The 20,506-nt window shown below is 45.2% G+C and overlaps 1 protein-coding gene across 4 annotated transcripts in view; it reads left to right on the top strand.

The window, feature by feature from the left end:
• The window catches only part of STXBP5L (syntaxin binding protein 5L), an 82,053-nt gene that overhangs the window by 33,746 nt on the left and 27,801 nt on the right, over positions 1–20,506 (top strand). For all 4 annotated transcript variants that reach the window (XR_013980819.1, XM_080987097.1, XM_080987098.1 and 1 more), the window contains 7 exons: positions 720–867; positions 2,019–2,086; positions 3,105–3,145; positions 7,127–7,341; positions 8,185–8,357; positions 16,061–16,186; positions 17,445–17,596. Coding sequence is in view for 3 of the 4 variants with exons in the window: in XM_080987097.1 (XP_080843223.1) it covers positions 720–867; positions 2,019–2,086; positions 3,105–3,145; positions 7,127–7,341; positions 8,185–8,357; positions 16,061–16,186; positions 17,445–17,596 (923 nt within the window). In the remaining variant the exon portion in view is untranslated. The remainder of the gene's footprint in view (positions 1–719; positions 868–2,018; positions 2,087–3,104; positions 3,146–7,126; positions 7,342–8,184; positions 8,358–16,060; positions 16,187–17,444; positions 17,597–20,506) is intronic.

Here is a 20,506-nt window from a genome sequence, read left to right as displayed (position 1 = left end):
TCTTGCGAAGCAGCTCAAAAAACAAAAAACCCTTTCGTCTAGCAAGTTTTTTGTCTTGCGAGGCATTCGTCTTGCAAGGTACCACTGTATAGAATAACAAAGACAAGCCATCATGTGTTAAAAAATAAACAGGCTCAGTTTCCATCTGTAATTGTGTAAAATCCATCTTTACATAATTACATAAGCACATAATTTAGAGTCTCTTGCTGTGTAATCACTTTTTATGTGCCTTTCCGAGGCTTGTTGAGTTATTTGTTTTCCATTTTCCCAATTAAAGGGAGGTGGGAAAAAAATATTCTGGGATTAAAGTTCCAAATGATGAATGTACTGCTTTTATTACATATGTTTGTGACTCTGTTGTTTTTTCTATGGTTTTTTCCATAACTTTCTTGCTTATCCTACTCTCTTTAGTCTTGCCACCTCAGGTCTTTGCAAAGAATTGAAAGAGAATGAAGACCGGTCCCTCATTTTGATGCATTAACTTGGTTCCCGTCACTCCTGATTAAATAGAGGCAAAACTGCCTTATAGTGGAATTTATGTTCAATTTATGTTCAATTTATCTTTTTAAAAGTTCTGATAAGCTGTCAATGATTTTTTTTTTTTAAAATCCTCCCATAGATTGCTAGTATGTTTTATTTTAGTAAACTTTATGTATTACACAATTTTCTGCTTTAAAAGGTGAGCTAATACAATCCCATAAAATATCTTTCTCAAATAGCTTTCCAATATTTGAAAATCCTTATCCCATGGACATTCATGAATCACCAGTTACCTGCACAGACTATTTTGCTGACTGTCCTCCCGATTTGATTCCTGTGCTATATTCCATAGGCGCTAAGCATAAGAAGCAAGGATACAGCAATAAGGTAAAAAGAGGAAAAGTTGGGTGCATTTTATTGAAGCAGAACTGTATATTTATTGGCACAGTCTTCTGTATAAAGCCTCCAGACTGTACTGTCTGCTTTACAGTACAAGCTTTTAAAAATAAAACTTAATAGTTGATGATGTAATGCAGCTAGGAATGTGGCCAAGCAGGTTTCTTTTGAAAGCATATTCCCAATGGTTTGTGCTTCTTCTTTGTTTGTTTTACTGGGTTGAAAGATAGAACACAAAGCATAGCTTCTCCCTCAAATCTCAGGGGGATAGGAGGAACATATGAGAGAGAGAGAGAGAGACAGAGAGAGAGAGAGAGAGAGAGAGAGAGAGAGAGAGCACCCTCCTGGACGTACATAGGAACCACCCAATTTAGGGCTTAAAAGCAAGCACTGGAATCTGGCCCTAAAGCACAAAGACAGCAGCTATAGTTGAATGATGACCAAAGTTTATTTTTAGCTTTACCCATCACACTTCCCAACAACCCTTAAGAAACTACAGTACCCAGAATCCTTTGGGGGAGAGAGAATGGGTGTGCTTTAAAGCAGGGGTCAGCAAACTTTTTCAGGAGGGGGCCGGTCCACTTCCCCTCAGACCTTGTGGGGGGCCGGACTATATTTTGAAAAAAAAATATGAACGAATTCCTATCCCCACAAATAACCCAGAGATGCATTTTAAATAAAAGCACACATTCTACTCATGTAAAAACACCAGGCAGGCCCCACAAATAACCCAGAGATGCATTTTAAATAAAAGGACACATTCTACTCATGTAAAAACACGCTGATTCCCAGACCATCTGCGGGCCAGATTTAGAAGGCGATTGGGCCAGATCCGGCCCCCGGGCCTTAGTTTGTCTACCCATGCTTTAAAGGTATAGTGCAGAGCTTTCCAAACTTTTCATGTTGGTGAAACACTTTTTAGACATGCATCATTTCACTACACAGTAATTCAATTTTACTAGCTAACCAGAGGTTAAACGAACCCCTTTCCAGCCCCGGGAGGAGCACACGCAACATTCACATGACACACCTACATACTGCAGCTGACACACTAACATATATACAGCTGTAAGTTGTCACTTTCCTGGAAATAAAACGCAGCATTTCAGTATTCTAAATGTAACTCCTCTAATGGTGTTTAGGAGTGGCCTATCAGTGGCGGAGCATGGAACCTCGGAGCACAGACGTATCCTGAAATTATCATAACAGGGTAAGGAAGCTGCTATTATAGGATGCTGCTTGCTGAAGGAGTGGTGGACCCGTTTACAGACCCAACCAGTTTCTGATTTCCCCTTGATCTTGCTAGCTGTCCTCGGGGGTTGTCTCTGGTGATTCACAAATTGACTTCTAGGCTTCTTGTCCCAGTTTTCAGAGCTCAGTCTTTCCATGCTTTAATGAAGAGCTGAAAGATGTGAGGCAGCTAACAAGGACTGGCTGTCACAATGGCTTACCAGCTGTGTTCAGTCTGTCTCCCTCAGCACAGGGAGACCCAGGGCTCCTCCAGTACAGTATTGCATATGTGTTCCACAGCATGTTTTTAACACGGGCACCCCCAAACTCAGCCCTCCAGCTGTTTCGGGACTACAACTCCTATCATCCCTGACCACTGGTCTTGTTAGCTAGGGATGATGGGAGTTGTAGTTCCAAAACAGCTGGAGGGCTGAGTTTGGGGGTGCTTGGCTTAACACAATAATAGTGAATTCATGGCGGATTTAATTGTTCTTTATTAGTGTTTATACAGTGTTTCCTCATAATTGATATGTGGATGGACTTCAGCATGAAGTTGCAGGATATGCACTGATTGGAAAAGAAGCAGTATGACTGCCCAAAACATTTGCTGCTGCAAACAGTATTGAAAGTGAGATTGCATTTGACTGCCCCAATAGCACAATGAGCACAAATCATCATGAATGTGCAATATATAGGACATCTGCAGGGGCCTTGGTATATATGTGACATTTAGGCTGTGTACAAACTGGAGCTTTAAAGCACATGTGAAGCAGATGGGCAGGGTATAAATAATAGAATTCTTCTTCTTTCCCTCAAGGAATCCTAGCCACTGTAGTCTGTTGTAACTCTATGAAGGGTTAAACTAGAATGCCCAGAATTCTTTGAGGGAAGAAATGTGTTCTGAATGTGCTTTAAAGCTTCAGTTTGTACACAGCCTTACTAAAAGGTTAAGTGTTCTGTACTTTGTTTTAATTGACTTTTAATCTATTCTTTTTAAGTCATGCAGATGGAACCGTGAAATTTTGGGATGCTTCTGCCAGTAAGTGCCAAAACACAATTTTTAAACCATTAATAACTGCATGCTACAAATTTAAAGGAAATAATTGTTTAATTTGTTCATTATTGAAAGGATGGGATTAAACAAAATAATTGTTTAATTTGTTTGTTATTGAAAGAATAGGATTAATGTAACGAATGGAATGAAATTGATTCCCGACATTTCAGTGAGAATGTTGGTGGAAGGAGATCCACATCACTGTGGGGTTTCTTTGTCCAAAGCCATTTGTTCCCCTTTGCCTCCCGTTTCTGTGACATCATGCTCCAGGGTGACAAAATAAGAAATCCTGAAATGTATATATGTTGTTTTCTTTTTAATTCCAAACCAGAGATGGCCAACCTTTCAACATCTCACTCTTCTACACAATTTTTCAAGGTAGAGGAATTCTGTTTCTAGGGACAGGGTGATCAAGTGAAACATTCAAACGACACCTAGTTTTTACGCACGTTTACCTGGGAGTAAACCTCACTGAACCCAGCATGAATTACTTCTGAGCAATGCATGGGGTTGAACTGTTATCCCATTGCAAGGGAAATTATGGATTTAGAGAGGGATGATGAATCACGGCTTTTATGCTCTGGAAAGGCATTAGTTTATGAAAATTATTATGGCTGGAATTCAGCTGAAGAGCTGCACTAGCGCAAGCGCTTTTGGCTGTGCAATGGAACTTCCCCTCCCTGTCCTCTTCCCACATGTCTTCTTAATCTGCTGCAGAGCGTTGGGGGGAAATCCAAAACAGATTTAGGAAGCATGCAGAGAGAGGAGAGGGAGGGGAAGTTCTGTAGCTCAGCCAGCAGAACTGCTTAGTTTGATACTGCCCTGTGCTACTATGCTTTCGTTCCCTCACAAGTTCTTTGAATTATAAAGGCTAAAAAAAGAGCCTGGGTACAGCTAGGTTGCATACATGCTATCTAAGTTTGTAGCACAGAAATGTAGTTTTCATGTTTGCCCTCAACATGCCGCTTTCAATCTTGCTTGATTCTACATCTAGCCGTGCACAAGGGTGGGTGTGTGGTTACTTGATATGTGTTTGAAAATCCCCCCATTAGATTATCCACACCTTTTCCTCCCTGCACATGCCCCGGGAGAAGGAAGACAAAAGTGGTGGTTGCAGTCTTGGTATATGCCCACCCAGAATGCTATTGGGCAGGTGTTGAGACATCCCCTATTGCCAGACCACCTACATGGGTTTTCCATTGCAGGGTAATACAGAATCAACCTGCAATGAGCTTTTATTTTTGAAACGAAATCAGTTTCTCAGTAACTCCTTTTTAGGGGCAACAAATACGCAACGGATCTAGACTGTGTGTGCACTAAATAGAAAACAACAAGTATTCCCTCTCCGTTGGTTCTGGAATGAAATGAAGCGTGTGTTGTAGCCCTAAGAAACAAAACGAAGAAGGGGAAATTTCAGTGATGTTTTAATTCTGTGCTATGTGGCAGCACGCAGTGGGGCATATCAGTATAGCTTGTGGTGGTGGAACAGTGGTTATACAGGTATCTAATTCTTGTATTGGTTGATTTCCAAGTGAATCAGCCACACACTGTTATCAATGAGAGTAGCCTTGATCCTGCAGAACTGATTTGGCATCCTTTTTTCCTCATCTTCTTCTCCTGCCCCATCTTTAACCTTTGAGCAGGTGGGAGTACGCACTTGTGAACCTGTGCAGTTGGGCTTAATTTAAAAGCCTTAAATTTCAGAGTCAAAAGGCTGGGGGAAGGGGCAGGGCAGAGGAAAGGAAGATCCCTGGATCCAAAAAGGAAGAGTGGTGGTGGTGCAGGAGGAAGAGGCTCATTGCCGTCCAAGTTCTTGGACGCTCACTTTCTTCCACCTCCTTCCCTCCCACACCCCTTTCTCTCTCCTGTGCAACGCATCACTTTTGAGCGATGGTAGGGCTTGTTGCTTACTAGAGGGGAGTAATTATCTTGCTCTCCCTATTTGTGGCACTGTTACTGTTCTTCAGACTTGGAAGGTAGGGAGTCTGTGCTGCCAACACACACCAGTCCCAGTTGCTGTTTCTCCAACATGTCAATTACACTCTTCTGTACAGAGCATGGAGCAAGAATCAACACATTTGCAAACGAGGCAGTTCAATTAGTCTGCAATGGTAATCATGGCCTCCATTCAGCAGAGCCTCGGGGCTGATTTGTTGAAGTGGTGAACCATATGCCGCTCAAACACTTGGTCTATTAGCCGGCTCTTTCTTGACTCCAAGCAGGACTCTGGGTTGCCATGTTATTAGGACAGAAGTTTGGCACTACATCCAAGTACATTTGTTTTGGATCTTGTTAAGTAGGTGGTTGTTTAAGGAATTTTGCCATTCCTTTTGAGAACAGTGTAGCATGAATGAATGCAAATTCAGACTCCGCTTCCAATGCCTTTAACCCTTTCTGTTTGCTCTGCAAACAAAAAAGAAGACTAGCAGGTTGGTTGCTGTGTCCGTGGCACAGAAACACATATTTGTGTTGTGAGCAATGCTTTGCTGTGTGAGGGGCTAGAATGTGCAGCGGTAGGAACTCCACTGTGTGTGCCTTTTTAATGTTGTGTTTTAATGCTGTAACCCACCCTGGAACCTCAGGATGAACTGTGGTTAATTAATAATAATTAATTACAGTGCTGAGTGACACAGAGTTGTGTGGTAAAGAAAGATGATAGAATTCACATTACTTAAGAACCTCCTGTAGCACCTAGCATAGAATTGTGTTTAGACCAAGGGAGATACAGTACAGTATTCCATACAGTGTGACCCCTGAGCAGCAGTTGTGTTCCCTAAAAATGCCAATGCAGTGCTACCTCATCAGGGAAAGGTGCTTCACTGTGAATTGCACCAGTGTTACAGGAAAAAAAATACTGAAAATACATTTGTATCCCATACAAATGTGTTGGTGATTGTTGCAAATAATTCAACAATCGACATATGAAGGGAATTGTTAGGTAAGGCCTTTTGAGGCGTTCTCCCTCTATCTGTGTGGCTTGAATATTTTTCTGCATTCACCTTGCTGGCCTTCCTATTAGTTTCTCCTAGGTTTTAGGGTTCTTGCTTTTGTCCAGGATGGTCTGGTAGATTGGAGATCCTTCCCATGGATGAGTCAACCAGCAGTTGGCCTTGCTCCTGGATTAAAAGGGGGAGGGAATGTCCTGAAGGATATTTAATGCCTCACTTGAGAATAGGAACTTGTGGTAAGAAAAAATCCCGAGTTTTGCACTTTTCAAATGGAAGCCAGACATATATTGAACAACAAGCTGGCCAGACATATATTGAACAACTGCGTCCAACTTGATGTGCTTACAAGATGGGTAGGGTGATAGATAAAGATTTGAGCACCCTTTGCACATCTTACGGACTCAGAATTGTATGACTATCTTCAGTATATATATTTTCATTCTTTTTATTATTATCTTAAAAGGCATTACAGAAAGAGGCAAAGAAAGTAAATGGGCAGGATTGAACTCAGGTGTTGCGTGTGTGGAACGTGGTCTGCTTGTACAACAGGAACGTGGTCCATCTCCTCTCCACCCAGTAAACCCGCTCTGGTGGTGTGGGGAAAACCCCAGAACAGGTTTGGAGGGAGTGCAGAGGGGGTGAAGTCCCACTGCAGGAGTCAACCTTGTTCTGCCACACCTGCTCCACTTAGTGCTACATTGGATTCCATCATATATCTTCAGCTTTTTTAAGGTAGAGGATTCCTTATGTTGAAAGGTTGACCTTCTTTTTCATACGCCCTAAAAGAGCAGGGCTCTATCCTGTTGCTAAGGTATGTCTCTCTTTTTGGTCTTCTCTGAGAGCAGAGCACAGATAACAGTAGATATGATCTAGTATGAAACTAAATAATGCTGCATTTTGCACTGTTTCACTGTAGTATCTAACAATACTGGAAAAGACAGATTGTGATATTTACAGATAATGAGCATATATTAATCTAGTTTAAAGCAATATAATAGATGTCTTCAATATTCTCCAGTTACACTGCAGATGTTATACAAGTTAAAAACCTCAAAGGTTTTTGAAAAGCAGAAGTTAGAAGGAAAACCAGCGCCAGAAAACACAGAAGAGGATCCTTTTGCCATCCAGTTGATGTACTGGTGCCCTGAAAGTAGACTATTTTGTGTAGCAGGAGTCTCTGCCTATGTTATTGTTTACAGATTCAGCAAGCATGAAGTTAATACTGAAATCTCAGTAAGTTTGCATGAGTTTTGCTTATATATTGCATTGCTTACTTCAAGGCTTGGTGGGGAGTTTTGAAACACATCATATTCCACAGTTGCATGTAGCATAAGTGAAAAGCTTAGATTTTGTTAATCAAGTAAAATTTCAGATAGATGGGATGTTGCAACACAGAACTATGTTTGAAACAGGCAATGCAATAATGACTGCACGTTTTAACTTCCTCTATATAATGTATAAATATATACAATATAATATATGCAAGTGATTGTAACACTATTTAATGTGTACTACTGTGAACTGTTACGTAGGAAGGCCTTGGGTACAGATTGCATTTGAGCCAGTTGATTACTTAAAAAAAACACAACCCAAAATCAAATTCTCAGATGCAAAACATTTTACTGGGTGGTACTGTCTTTCTTCATAATAACCTTGTGTTTCTGTTTCTGAGATAACATTAGTGGCACAAAACTCCCAGGAGCCCAAATTCATGGCAATGAATATGTTGAACAACTGCTATAAGTACCCTCTAGCTCATGCTTAGGAAGAGAGAGCAAAAAGCCCATTGTTATCCTCAAAATTCAGGTCTTAGGTTATAAGACTTCCCATCCCATTTGTGTTAGTTCTTTAGATGGTTGGTTAATGGGCAAGTTCTGTGGAGGATATTTAGTGTTGATTATATTTTCATTCCTCCCCTTAATTCATTCCTCCCCTTCATTCTAACTGAACTTACACCTTATCAAATGAATCTCTGGATTGCTATACTAGGAAATGACCAGATTTATTCCTGCTACTTATTTTTATTCAGAAAATACTCTGATTTCATAAAATAACTTGGGTTTTAATTTCCTTAAGTCTTTAGAGGTGCACCTCCAAAGTGAGGCCGAAGATATCATTAGTCCCGAGGCAGAAATGATTCCTCCATTTCCAAATGCCTCTTCCCCTCTTCCATCTTTAAAAGATCTCTCAGGCAGTACAAACACTGTGGCATCTGAAGGAACGATGAAGGACAGTATCCCATGTCTCAGGTAAACAATTTAGATGGTTGAAAGGTTTGTTTCCCTCTCCCTCTGTTGTCCTCTCTTCTGTCAAAGCTTAGGATATAAAATTCCTTAAGGCAGGCAGGGATTTGGTTTTTTTTAGATTTGCTTGGCTTGTATTGCATTGTGTAGAACCCAGTAATGGCCAGTGGAATGGAATGAGGTGGCAAACCTTTACTGGCTTCCAAGGAGCCGTGCATTTAGTATTGTGGACCCAAATTTATGGAACTCTCTTCCAGCTGAGGTCAGACAGGTATCCTTGCTGCTTTTTTTTTTTATTCCAGCAGGAATAAATAAGTGATGAGATAAAAATTATTGAAATTAAACAGGATGATGATGTATCAAAGATGATATATAAAGGGGCAGATAAAAATAAAGAAAGTATACTAGCCAAATGTTTTGACCGCATAGTCTTCTTTGGTGGATCAAGCACTGAGCAATAGGAAGCAGGTGTGAGGGATCAGTGACATACAGAGGCAGAGTGTGGGTTAAACACAGCCCCAGTTTTTATTGATTCCCATAGACTGTCTTGCAGGACGTCTTTGGGAGAAGAAAAGGTTGAGTAAACCCAACTCAGATCTGGAGCGGAGTCCCTAAGACAGTTGGATGGTGCCTTGTAGGCTTCCATCTGGCAACTCCTGCAGCCAAGCTGGCGCCAAACATATTGCTCTGCTTTCCTTTGGACCACACCGGTGAGGCCAAGACGGGGGAGATTTTGTCGTCTGGGCAGCCCAGGACCTCCAGACACACTGCCCAGGCTTGCTTCCCAGGGAGGTCACTTCGGTGCTGCTAATGTAGCAAAAACAACATGGGGCGGATCGCAGTTACATGTTACCAATCTCTGTCACACAGCAGGCGCTGTGGTTCTCCAGCAGTTCCCTCTGGAGGTGCCCTCCATTTCCTCTCGAGATAGACAGGTGCCAACAACAACGGACTGGGGTTTTGTGCAGCATCAGGCAAGGATCCGTCCGCCAGGCAGCCTGTTTTCTAGCCTGCTGTTTTCACCTTGCCTGTCTGCTGGGTAGCCTGAAGGAGTTGTCAACAGGTCTGTCCATGACATGGGGCCACTCTGGGAGGTCCTGCCACAACCTGCACCCAATAACCAACCGAGGTCGCTGATTGACTCCCAGAGTCTGATCAGGTCCCATGTAGCAACAGTCCCCCTGACTGGTAAACAGACTGACTTCTTGCTCTCTGCAGTGAATGACTTGGCCTGTGATGGCAAGCTTCAATCAATCCGACCTCCTGAGTCAGTTTATCTTCACGCTTCCATACTGTGATGGGACGATGAGCTGCTTGTGTGTAAAATCCTAGTCCCTCAGAGTTTGGTCAAGTTTGCAAACCTCTGTCTGTAACGGAGCCCCTTAAACATGGCTCCGTCAGTCACTGGCAGATTCCGACAGTGGTTGCTTTCGGAATCGCTTCCAACATAAAAGCTCCTTAACGGAAACACGTCTTCTGGACTCTCTGCGTGACAGTTTCCGGCGAGGAGTGGGTGTCCCTACAGGAGGTCCTGAAACCTCCCCACTGTTTTCGCTGGAAGTGTCTCTGAGCCATCCCTCCAGCTCCCTTTCCCTCAGCTCAGCTCCTCTCCCCCTACTGGTTCCCTCTTCAGCTGCTGAGTCTCTCCCAACCTGTGTGAGCCCTTTCACTTCCCTTCCTTCCGATGGCAGTTCCCTGACATCCACCTCCCCTCCAGGGCCCCCTTCATCCCCTCTCGCCCCCTCCTCTACGGGCGGTGAGGAGGCAAAACCCCGGAATGAACTTCCTTCATCTTCCGATGTCCCGAACACTTCTCTCCACCTGTTGCGGTTCCTGGTCTCGAAGTACTCCTCCTCCTCAGAGTCCATCTCCCCTTCCCCTTCCGATTCCGAGAATCCTTCCAACTCCTCCTCCTCATCGGTGGTCCCAAAGTATTCCCTCCGGAACCTCTCCACAGGCTGAGGTTTCCTTGGGAACCTTTGATGGAACGTTTCTATCAATACCTCGTCATTGATATCTTCTGCCATTACCCAAGTGTTTTCTGACTCCGGTTCTCCTTCCCACGCTACCAAATACTCCACCTGATCCCCCTTCCATCTGGCGTCGAGGATTTCTGCCACATGGCTGCTGCATTCCCTTTCTTCTATGACCGGTCCCCGAGTGGCCATCCCTTCTCGTCCCCCCTCATACGGTGACAGTAACGACCTGTGAAATACTGGGTGCAGTTTCATGTGGTTGGGTAACCGGAGCCTGAAAGCCACTGGGTTGACCTGTTGAATGACCTCAAAGGGACCCAATCTCCTGGGTCTTAATTTCTTACAACCTCCTTTGAACGGCAACCCTTGGGTTGACAGCCACACCCTATCTCCCACCCTTATGGTTTCACCTTCCCTTCGGTTCTTGTCTGCCTGCCTCTTGTATTCTTCCTTCGCCCTTTCTAAGTTGAGTTGGAGCTGACGATGGATTGCTTCCATTTCTTCTACAAAATGCTCGGCTGCCGGGACACCCCATCTCTCCCCTTCTCCCCCTGGGAAAGCCCTGGGATGACACCCATAATTAGCCAAGAAGGGGCTCATCCCTGTGGACACATTCTCGGCATTGTTGTAGGCAAATTCCGCCAGCGCCAACTTTTCTACCCAGTCATTCTCTCTGTCATTGACATAACACCTCAGGTATTGCTGGAGGACCCCGTTTGCTCTTTCCGCCTGCCCGTTGGTTTCAGGGTGCCGGGCAGTCGAAAAGTTGACCTCCACCTGCAGTAAGCTCATGAGCTTCCTCCAGAACCTGGAAGTAAATTGTTTTCCTCGGTCTGAGACCACCCTCAATGGCACCCCGTGCAACCTAAAAATGTGTTCTACAAATAACTTCGCTGTCTCTTCCGCCGTGACTGCATGCGAGCAGGCTACAAAGTGGCACATCTTTGTTAGTAGGTCTACCACCACCATGATGGCTGTTTTCCCCTTGGACTTCAGCAGATCAGTCATAAAATCTATCGACACTGCCTCCCAAGGTCGTTCTGGGGTTGGTAAGGGTTCTAATAGCCCCGCCGGTGCCCGCCTCTCCCCTTTGGCTCGCTGGCATTGCTCACACCCTCTTACATACTCCCGTACATCTTCCCTCACCTTAGGCCACCAAAATTCCCTGGTGACCAACCACATGGTTTTGTGTTGTCCAAAATGCCCCGCCGTGGGGCTGTCGTGCAACTGCTTGAGTACCCTCCCCCTTAAGTCTCCTTCAGGGATATACAGTGCCCCTTTGTAATACAAAGCTCCATTTCTTTCCTCGAAACCCCCTGGTTCCTCTCCCTCACCCCTAAGACCTCTGAGCTTATTCTGGGCGTATTCATCATTCTCTGTTTCCTCTACCAGTTCTCTTTGTCCCACCAATGCCGCCCCACACACCCAGCGGTCCTCTGGAATGACATGTCTCTCTTCAGGTGCTCCCTCCCCCTCCAAATATTCAGGTTTGCGTGAGAGAGCGTCCGCCCTAATGTTCTCTGGGCCTGGCACGTAACAAATCTCAAAGTTAAATTTGGAGAACTCCTGGGCCCATCTCACTTGCCGTTGGTTGAGCACTCGTGCCGTCCTCCAATACTCTAGGTTCTTGTGGTCAGTGCACACTTGCACCTTATGTTGTGCGCCAATTAGCAGGTGCCTCCATCTCCGGAACGCCTCATGAATGGCTAGTAGTTCTCGGTCATACACCGTGTAGTTCCTCTCGGATTTGTTCAGCTTTCGCGAAAAAAAAGCACACGGTCTCCACTCTGACTCCTCCTTCCCTGGCTGCAGAAGCACCGCCCCAATAGCTCTGTCTGATGCGTCAGTTTCCACTCTCATCGGTTTTTGTAAATCCACATGCAGGAGTTGTTGTTCCGAGGCGAAGGCCCTTTTTAGTTCCTCAAATGCTCGCTCCGCCTCCTCAGTCCAAACGAACTTCTTCTTACTGCTGAGACAGTCCGTAATGGGCGCCGTCAGGTGGGCAAAGTTTCGGATGAACTTACGATAGAAGTTCCCAAATCCTAGGAACCTCTGCACATCCTTCCTTGTTTTGGGTGTTTTCCATTCCAGCACCGCCTGGACCTTGCCGGGATCCATGGCCAATCCCTTGTCTGACAGGCGATACCCCAGGAATTCCACCTCCTTGGTATGAAACTGACACTTCTCCAGTTTCACCCACAGCTGGTTGGCTTGCAGCCTGCTCAACACTTCTCTGACGTCTCTCACATGCTGCTCCTCATTCTCAGAATACACCAACACGTCGTCTAAGAAGGCCACACAATTCTTGTAAAGCAAAGGCCCCAGGACATGGTTCATAAACGATTGAAAGCACGCGGAGCCTCCTTGTAGGCCGAAGGGCATAACTAAATATTCAAATGCCCCCAAAGGGGTGAACATGGTGGTTTTCCATTCATCCCCCTTCCTTATTCGTATCAGGTTGTACGCCCCCCTTAGGTCCAGTTTAGTAAAAATCTTTCCCTTCCTGACCCTTGTCAAAATGTCGTCAATCCTGGGCATAGGGAAAGCCACTGGTTCTGACACTGCATTTAAGGCCCTGAAGTCACACACAAGCCTCGGCTTGTTCGTGTTTTTTTTATCCACAAAAAACACTGGGCTGCCCCCCACCGCCCTGGACTCTCTGATGAACCCTCTCTTCAGGTTCTTGTCAATGAACTCTCTTAGCTCCTGCATCTCTCTGTCTGACATGGCGTACAGCTTGCCTACAGGGAGCTGTGCCCCAGGGAGTAAATTTATTTGACAGTCAAAGGGTCTATGCGGGGGTAGTTGGTCAGCTTCCCTTTCGCTGAAGACGTCGCGGAGATCTGCGTATTGTCGTGGTACCTTCACGTTCTCCGTTACTTCAGTCCCTGCTAGGGTGGCTTGGGCCCCTGCCAAACCCTTTCCCTCTTTGCAGTGTTCTAAGCAATGTGCTGAACCAAAAGAAACCACTCTCTGATGCCAGCCCACCAGCGGATCATGTAACGCTAGCCAGCTCATCCCCAATATAATGGGAGCTCCTCCCAAGGTGGCCACATTAAACGCTATCAGTTCGGTGTGCCTTGCCACCTTCATTATCATTGGGACGGTCTGCAAGCTGACTTCTCCTCCCAACAGCTCCCTGCCATCGATCGTGGTCACCTGCAGGGGGTTGCTTAAAGGGATCGTCTGTATCTGGTGTTCAGCTGCAAACTCTTTGCTCATGAAATTGCAGGAGCTGCCTGAGTCCAACAGCGCCTTTATCTTTAGAGGGTGTCCGTTTGGCAGCTCTAGCGCCACTTCTATCACTAGGGCGGGTTTAGGAGGTTCTGGCGTGGGCACTTTCACTGCTCTTTGGCCTGGCTGCTGTGCCCCGACGGTGGCAGCCAGGCGTTGGCTTTTACTTGCTTCGGTATTTCTTCCTCTCTTCCCTCCACAGCTCCTACCATCCCTTGCCATTCCTTCCTCTGGGGGCAGACTCTGGCAAAGTGACCTGGCTGTTGGCAGAGATAGCATTTCCGGGCGCCTTTTCCCTCCTTCTTTCCCCCCTCACTGGGCTTTGAAACTGCGCGCGCGCGCGCTGTTCCGATTTCCATCGGCTCTGCCGGCGGGAAAGTTGGCTCTGGAATGTCTGGAATGCGGAACTCCTTCCAACGTTCCCCCTTCCCTTCCCGCCTCTCCAATGCTCTCGCCTCCTGGCGCGCTCCTATGGTCAGCGCTGATTTGGTCAGCTGGTCCATAGACTCCGCCCTGGGCGTCCGGGAAAGTTCGTCTTTCACAGCCGAAGAAAGCCCTTCTTCAAAGAGCATTTGAATGGGTTCCGCCGATAGATCCCACCCCAATTTATGGATCAACATGGTGAACTCAGTCCAGTACTCACGGACAGATCGGCTCCCCTGTTTGCAAGCCATTAACTGTCTGCGGACCACTCCCTGTTCAATATCGCTGGAAAACATCAGATCCATGGCGCGAAAGAACTTCATCGTGTCCTTTAGGACGTCACTATTCGCTGCCATCAGGGGTCTAACCCAGTCTCTCGCCCCCTTTTCAAGATGCCCAATCACGAAAGCCACTCGTGATTCCTCGTCAGGGAATTCATCAAACTGCAGATTGAGGGCATATTGCATCTCTGTCCGAAAGCCATGATAGTCTTTGGGCTCCCCCCCAAACTTCTGCACCAATCCTGGTACCTTTCTGACGAGCTGGGTGTCTTTCCCCTTTTCGTCTGCATCCTGAGCCCTCCTCTCCTCAAGCCTCGCCGTCTGCAGCGCTAGCTGGACCTCCAACACCCGGTACCTTTCTTCCAGGCTTGGACCCGCTCCAGCTCCTGCTTCTCCGGTTCCGGCTGGGTTGCTCATGATGCCTTCTCCTGCACAAGCTGCTCACGAAGACTGTCGGAATGCTGTGATGGGACGATGAGCTGCTTGTGTGTAAAATCCTAGTCCCTCAGAGTTTGGTCAAGTTTGCAAACCTCTGTCTGTAACGGAGCCCCTTAAACATGGCTCCGTCAGTCACTGGCAGATTCCGACAGTGGTTGCTTTCGGAATCGCTTCCAACATAAAAGCTCCTTAACGGAAACACGTCTTCTGGACTCTCTGCGTGACAGTTTCCGGCGAGGAGTGGGTGTCCCTACAGGAGGTCCTGAAACCTCCCCACTGTTTTCGCTGGAAGTGTCTCTGAGCCATCCCTCCAGCTCCCTTTCCCTCAGCTCAGCTCCTCTCCCCCTACTGGTTCCCTCTTCAGCTGCTGAGTCTCTCCCAACCTGTGTGAGCCCTTTCACTTCCCTTCCTTCCGATGGCAGTTCCCTGACACATACATTAGGTACAGCAGAGCTTTTTCGTTTTGTTTTGTTTTTGAGAGAAAAAATTCTTATAGCCTTATAGATTATTTCAGATATTCTGCCCTAAATCACAGTCTCTTCTGAAAACTATAGATGTTTACTAGATGGATAGCTCAGTTGGTAGAACATGAGACTTAAATTCGGGGTTGTGAGTTTGAGCCCCCTGTTGGGGAAAAGATTCCTTTGTTGCAGTGGGTTGGACTAGATGATCCTTGTGATCCCTTCCAACTCTACAGTTCTATAGGCATAGAAGAGGAAGGATGAGAAGGCAGCTCCAGGGACACACTTAAGAACTGAATTCCCTCTCCACAGAGGCCCGTTTGGCACCCACATTGCATAGTTTTCTTTACATGCTGAAGACACACCTCTTTGCCCTGGCCTTTGATACACTAGATATGTATTTTATGACCCACCCTATTCTGTTGATTGAAATCTCTTTTAGTTTTTCCTAAATTACTATATTTATAAATAGGTGTAACCTCATGCTGAAGGGAGGGTAAGAAACCAAATCATAATAATAACAACAACAACCAATGAAAGCAGGGTTGCCATAGTTCAAAGAGTGAAAATCCAGACAGAAAATTTGTTGAGCTTTCTCGATCTTTTTTTCGAGCAAAATTGCAAAGAAATTGGACGTTTCTGAGGAAAATCGGCAAAAAATGCACTGCCAACATGGGTTGCCATACATCCAGATTTTCCCAGACATTTCGCCTATTTCTGTCCGGACACTGCTTGCGGCTGCAGTATTCCAGATATGTTCAGGACATTCCGGATGTTTGCCAACCCTAAATGAGAGTAGAGGTAATGCACGGGAAGTTCTCTCCAGGTAGTTTTTACAATTCTGTCTTCTGGTATAGCTTGGTCATTCTGTTCACAGTTTGTCCTTTTGCTCTTAGTGTTAAGACTCGTGCTGTGAGGATGCCTCCTGGTTACCAGGCGGTCCTTGTTATTCAGTTGGTGTGCGCTGATGGCGACTCTCCCCAACAGATAACCAGCCTAGCAGCAAACTCAGCATACGGCTTGTAAGTTGAAATATACTCAGAGTCCTGTAGTGATTTCATGCTCTTTATTGCAGCTTGTAAAACAGTGATTTGATTGCCCCCCAAACCTCAGGCTTTTATATACATTATTTACACAATGAGTCCCGTCTGATTGGCTGATTCTGCTTCCCTCCTGTAGCCTGATTGGTCTTTTCCTGCAGGCCAATCAGTTGCTGCATTCTATGATCCTACCAGCCTAATAGGCTGATTAACTTCCTCCTGGAGCCTGATTGGTCTTCTCCTGCAAGCCAATCAGTTGTTGCATTCTAGGATCTTACTTGCCTATTGTTCTAGGATCCAAGCTTAGTACATAACATAAGTTAACCCAAAATATTTTAATTTTCTTCAGGAGATCATGTTTCTGCCAATGTTGCTTGCACTACTTTGCACTGCAACGTGTCCTTTGGTGCTAAAGAGCTTGTTTTTCCGGGGGGGGGGGGAGCAACAGGAGAATGGCAAAACTGCTCGGACACAGGCCTTCTAGGCACACGGCAAGCATAAGTGTTTCTGAGTCCTAACTATCTACAGAATTATCCTTGGTTTGGTTACTAACTGAGTGGTGCCTGCTGCTGTTCTTCCAACAATCAAGCCCCGTTGCTCCCAGAGAGTGTGTGGTGTGTGTGGTGGCAAGAAGACCCGCATGTTAGCCACAGCAGGCTGTAAGTGGCCAGATGACTTCCTCTGGAGTGTTATAAAAGGAGAACATTTTTCTTTAAAAAATCTATCAGAGGCAGCACTAGAGCACCCTAAAGCAGGCTAAAGTAGACATGATTTGATCTGGGTCATGAACTGCCTGGATTAAATCAGTCCACTTTGGAATCCGAGATCTGTGGAATTTTCATCCCTAATGACAATGCAGCCTCATGAGGTGGGAGAGATGAGTTTCTCTTGTGCTACAGCTTCCAGTGCATTGAGGACATCCAAGGGTGGTTCTGAGGACAATTCCATCTCCCATTCTGCAGCTCCATGGCCTCAGTCCTCTGAGCTGGAAAACTGGAATGACAAGCTGTATATTGTATGTATGAAATGCACGATCAGGGTGAACAGACATGTTTCAGCGTCAATTGAATGAGAGTTGGAGTGGTATTTCCACATCGCGAGAAGCATTTGGTTGGGGATGGGTGTAAATGGAATGAAGAGTCATGCATAGCCCAACTTTTTCCTTTAACTGTGGATGGATCATTGCCTGAAGCAGATAATACCAAAGCACAGTGTCCTTGAAGAATGTTTCTTTCCACAGAGTTGCATTTGGAAACTGCAATGGTTTGGCTGTTGTGGATTTTATGCAGAAGACCACGCTGCTGAGCATGGGAAGCCTTGAGCTCTATGGGTCAAGTGATCCTTATCAACGCCAGCCTCGTTCTCCTCGCAGAAGCAAGCAGTTTACTGCAGGTAGGACATGAAATGTAATTAGGAAGAACTTGGACAGCATTTTCTCTTGCTGCCTTGCAGTTTTTGGAATGGGTTAAAAATGCATGTGTGCTAGTTGAGAGAAAGTTCATAACGACATGAAAAGCAGCGGACAGACCGCTTGTCATGTACTGATGATATTATTATTATTATTATTATTATTATTATTATTATTATATTTTACCCACCCTTCACTCTTAGGTTGTGTGGTGGGTTACAACAATTTAAAACATGACATTAAAATTACTATTTTTTAAAAAGCACCTTCTCCTGGGCTGCCACACCCCACCCAAGCTTCTGAGGGCAGTGGAGCTGTGAAGAAGGCCCTCTCTGCCAATCTTAACACCTGAGAGGATCTGTAAAGAAGGATGCAGCCTAAGCCATTTAGGGCTTTAAATTTTAACATGAGCATTTTAAATTGGGCCCAGAAATAAAATGGCAGCCAGTGCAGCTGATTTTAAAGCAGGGGTTACATGAGATCTAAATAAAATCCCAGCTAGTAATCTGGCCACCGTGTTCTGAACCAGATCTGGGTGATCTGGAAGGATGACCAAGATGATAAAAGGTCTGAAAATCAAGACTTATGAAGAACAGTTGAGGGTATTTTTAGCATGAAGATGATCAGGCTGAGAGGAGAGAAGATAGCCATCTTCAAATACCTAAAGGGCTGTCTTGTAGAAGATGGAGCAAGCTTGTTTTCTCTGGAGGGTAGGATCCGAGCCAATGGATTCAAGTTACAAGAAAGGAGATTCTGACTAAACATCAGGAAGAACTTTCTGATGGTATGAGGTGTTCAACAGTGGAACTGACTTCCTCAAAAGCTGGTGGACTCTTCTTCATTCAAGTTTATTAAGCTGAGGTTGGGTGGCAGTCTGTCATAGATGCTTTAGTTGAGACTCCCTCATTGCAAGGGTTTGGACTAGCTCACCCTCGGGGTCCCTTCCAACTCTACAATTCTATGATTAAGAAGTTCAGAACAGACAACTTTCATGCTCAGCCACGCTGTGCTCTTGGTTGGCATTTTGATTCCTCCCCTTGTTAAAGCCTTCAGAAAGCTAAGAAGTGTTTAATTTGCATTCTGCCTTTATTATCTTTTAAAACATTAATTGAGGCAAATGAAACAAACTCTGAACATCTAATCATCAGTACCTAAGTGCAGCAGTATGAAGACCACAAATTTCAGATATAGTATCACACTATATTCTGTCTCCCCGGGGCTAAGATCCAAGATGTAACTGAACGACTGCAAGGAATCATAAAACCCACTGACAAATACCCCCTCCTCTTGGTTCATGTGGGAACCAATGACACTGCAAGCAATAGCCTCCAGAAGATCAAAAGAGACTACGAGGCTCTGGGCAGGAAGTTGAAGCAATTAAATGCACAAATTGTCATCTCATCTGTCCTCCCAGTTGAACGACGTGGCCCAGGGAGAGAGGGAAAAATAGCGGAAGTGAACAGCTGGCTTCGCAAATGGTGTAAACAGGAACGGTTTGGATTCTTAGATCACGGACTGCAGTTTCTTGAAGATGGACTTCTGGCAAGCGATGGGCTGCACCTCACAACGGTTGGGAGAAATGTTTTTGCCAAAAATCTCAGAAACCTCATCAGGAGGGCTTTAAACTGACTAATGTGGGGGAGGGAGACAGTGCTCCTGAAGGTAGGAGTCTATCAATTGATGAAGATGATCATCCAAATGTCATAGACCAAATGGAGCAAACAGCACGCAGACCTAGTGGTGGGAGGAAAAAATCCTTAAATAAGAGACACAGGGGAATGATTAATGGACTTCAATGACTGTACACTAATGCGCAAAGCATGGGAAATAAACAAGATGAGCTTGAGCTCTTGGTACAGCAAACTAAATATGACATAATAGGCATCACTGAAACCTGGTGGGATAAGTCCCACGATTGGAATGTAATAATGGGGGGATACAATCTATTTCAGAGAAACAGACCAGACAAGAAAGGAGGAGGTGTGGCGTTATATGTCAGGGATGTGTATACCTGTGAAGAGATCCAAGATTTAGAACCTCAAAGCCAAAGTGAGAGCATTTGGGTCAAAATTAAGGGAGAGAAGAATAACAGTGACCTCATTGTGGGAGTTTACTATAGATCCCCAAGCCAAACGGAGGAGATAGATGATGCCTTCCTGGAACAGATGGCCAAGCATGCAAAAGGAAGGGAGATAGTAGTAATGGGGGACTTCAATTACCCGGATATTTGTTGGATGTCAAACTCAGCCAAGAGCATAAGGTCAAACAGATTCCTCACTGGCCTTGCAGACAACTTCATTGTCCAGAAAGTGGGAGAAGCAACAAGAGGAACAGCCATTTTAGATCTGGTCCTAACCAATGTTGATGACCTGGTTAGTGGGGTAGAAGTGGAAGGATCATTAGGCGCGAGTGATCATGCTCTTCTGAAGTTTACTATACAGCGGAAAGGAGCAGCCAAGCATACTAGGACTCAATTTCTTGACTTTAAGAAAGCCGACTTCATAAAACTTAGGGAAGTGCTGGGTGAGATCCCATGGACAGTACTACTAAAAGGAAAGGGAGTTCATGATGGCTGGGAGTTTGTTAAGAGGGAGATACTAAAAGCACAACGTCAGGCAATACCAATGAGACGGAAACATGGAAGGTGCCTAAAGAAGCCAGGGTGGCTATCTAAAGAACTTTTAACTGAGTTAAGATTAAAAAAGGATGTGTACAAAAAATGGAAAAGGGGGGAAACCACCAAAGAGGAATTCAAACAAATAGCCAGCACGTGTAGACACAAAGTCAGAAAAGCTAAAGCACAGAATGAACTCAGGCTTGCTAGAGAGGTTAAAAGCAACAAAAAAGGCTTTTATGGGTATGTTCGTAGCAAAAGGAAGAACAAAGAAACAGTG

This window comes from Podarcis pityusensis (genome assembly GCF_964106645.2).
Source record: "Podarcis pityusensis genome assembly, chromosome: 17".
In the NCBI taxonomy this organism is placed as follows: domain Eukaryota; kingdom Metazoa; phylum Chordata; class Lepidosauria; order Squamata; family Lacertidae; genus Podarcis; species Podarcis pityusensis.
Note: the sequence above shows the minus strand (reverse complement) of the source record. Positions and strands in the feature narration are given on the sequence as shown.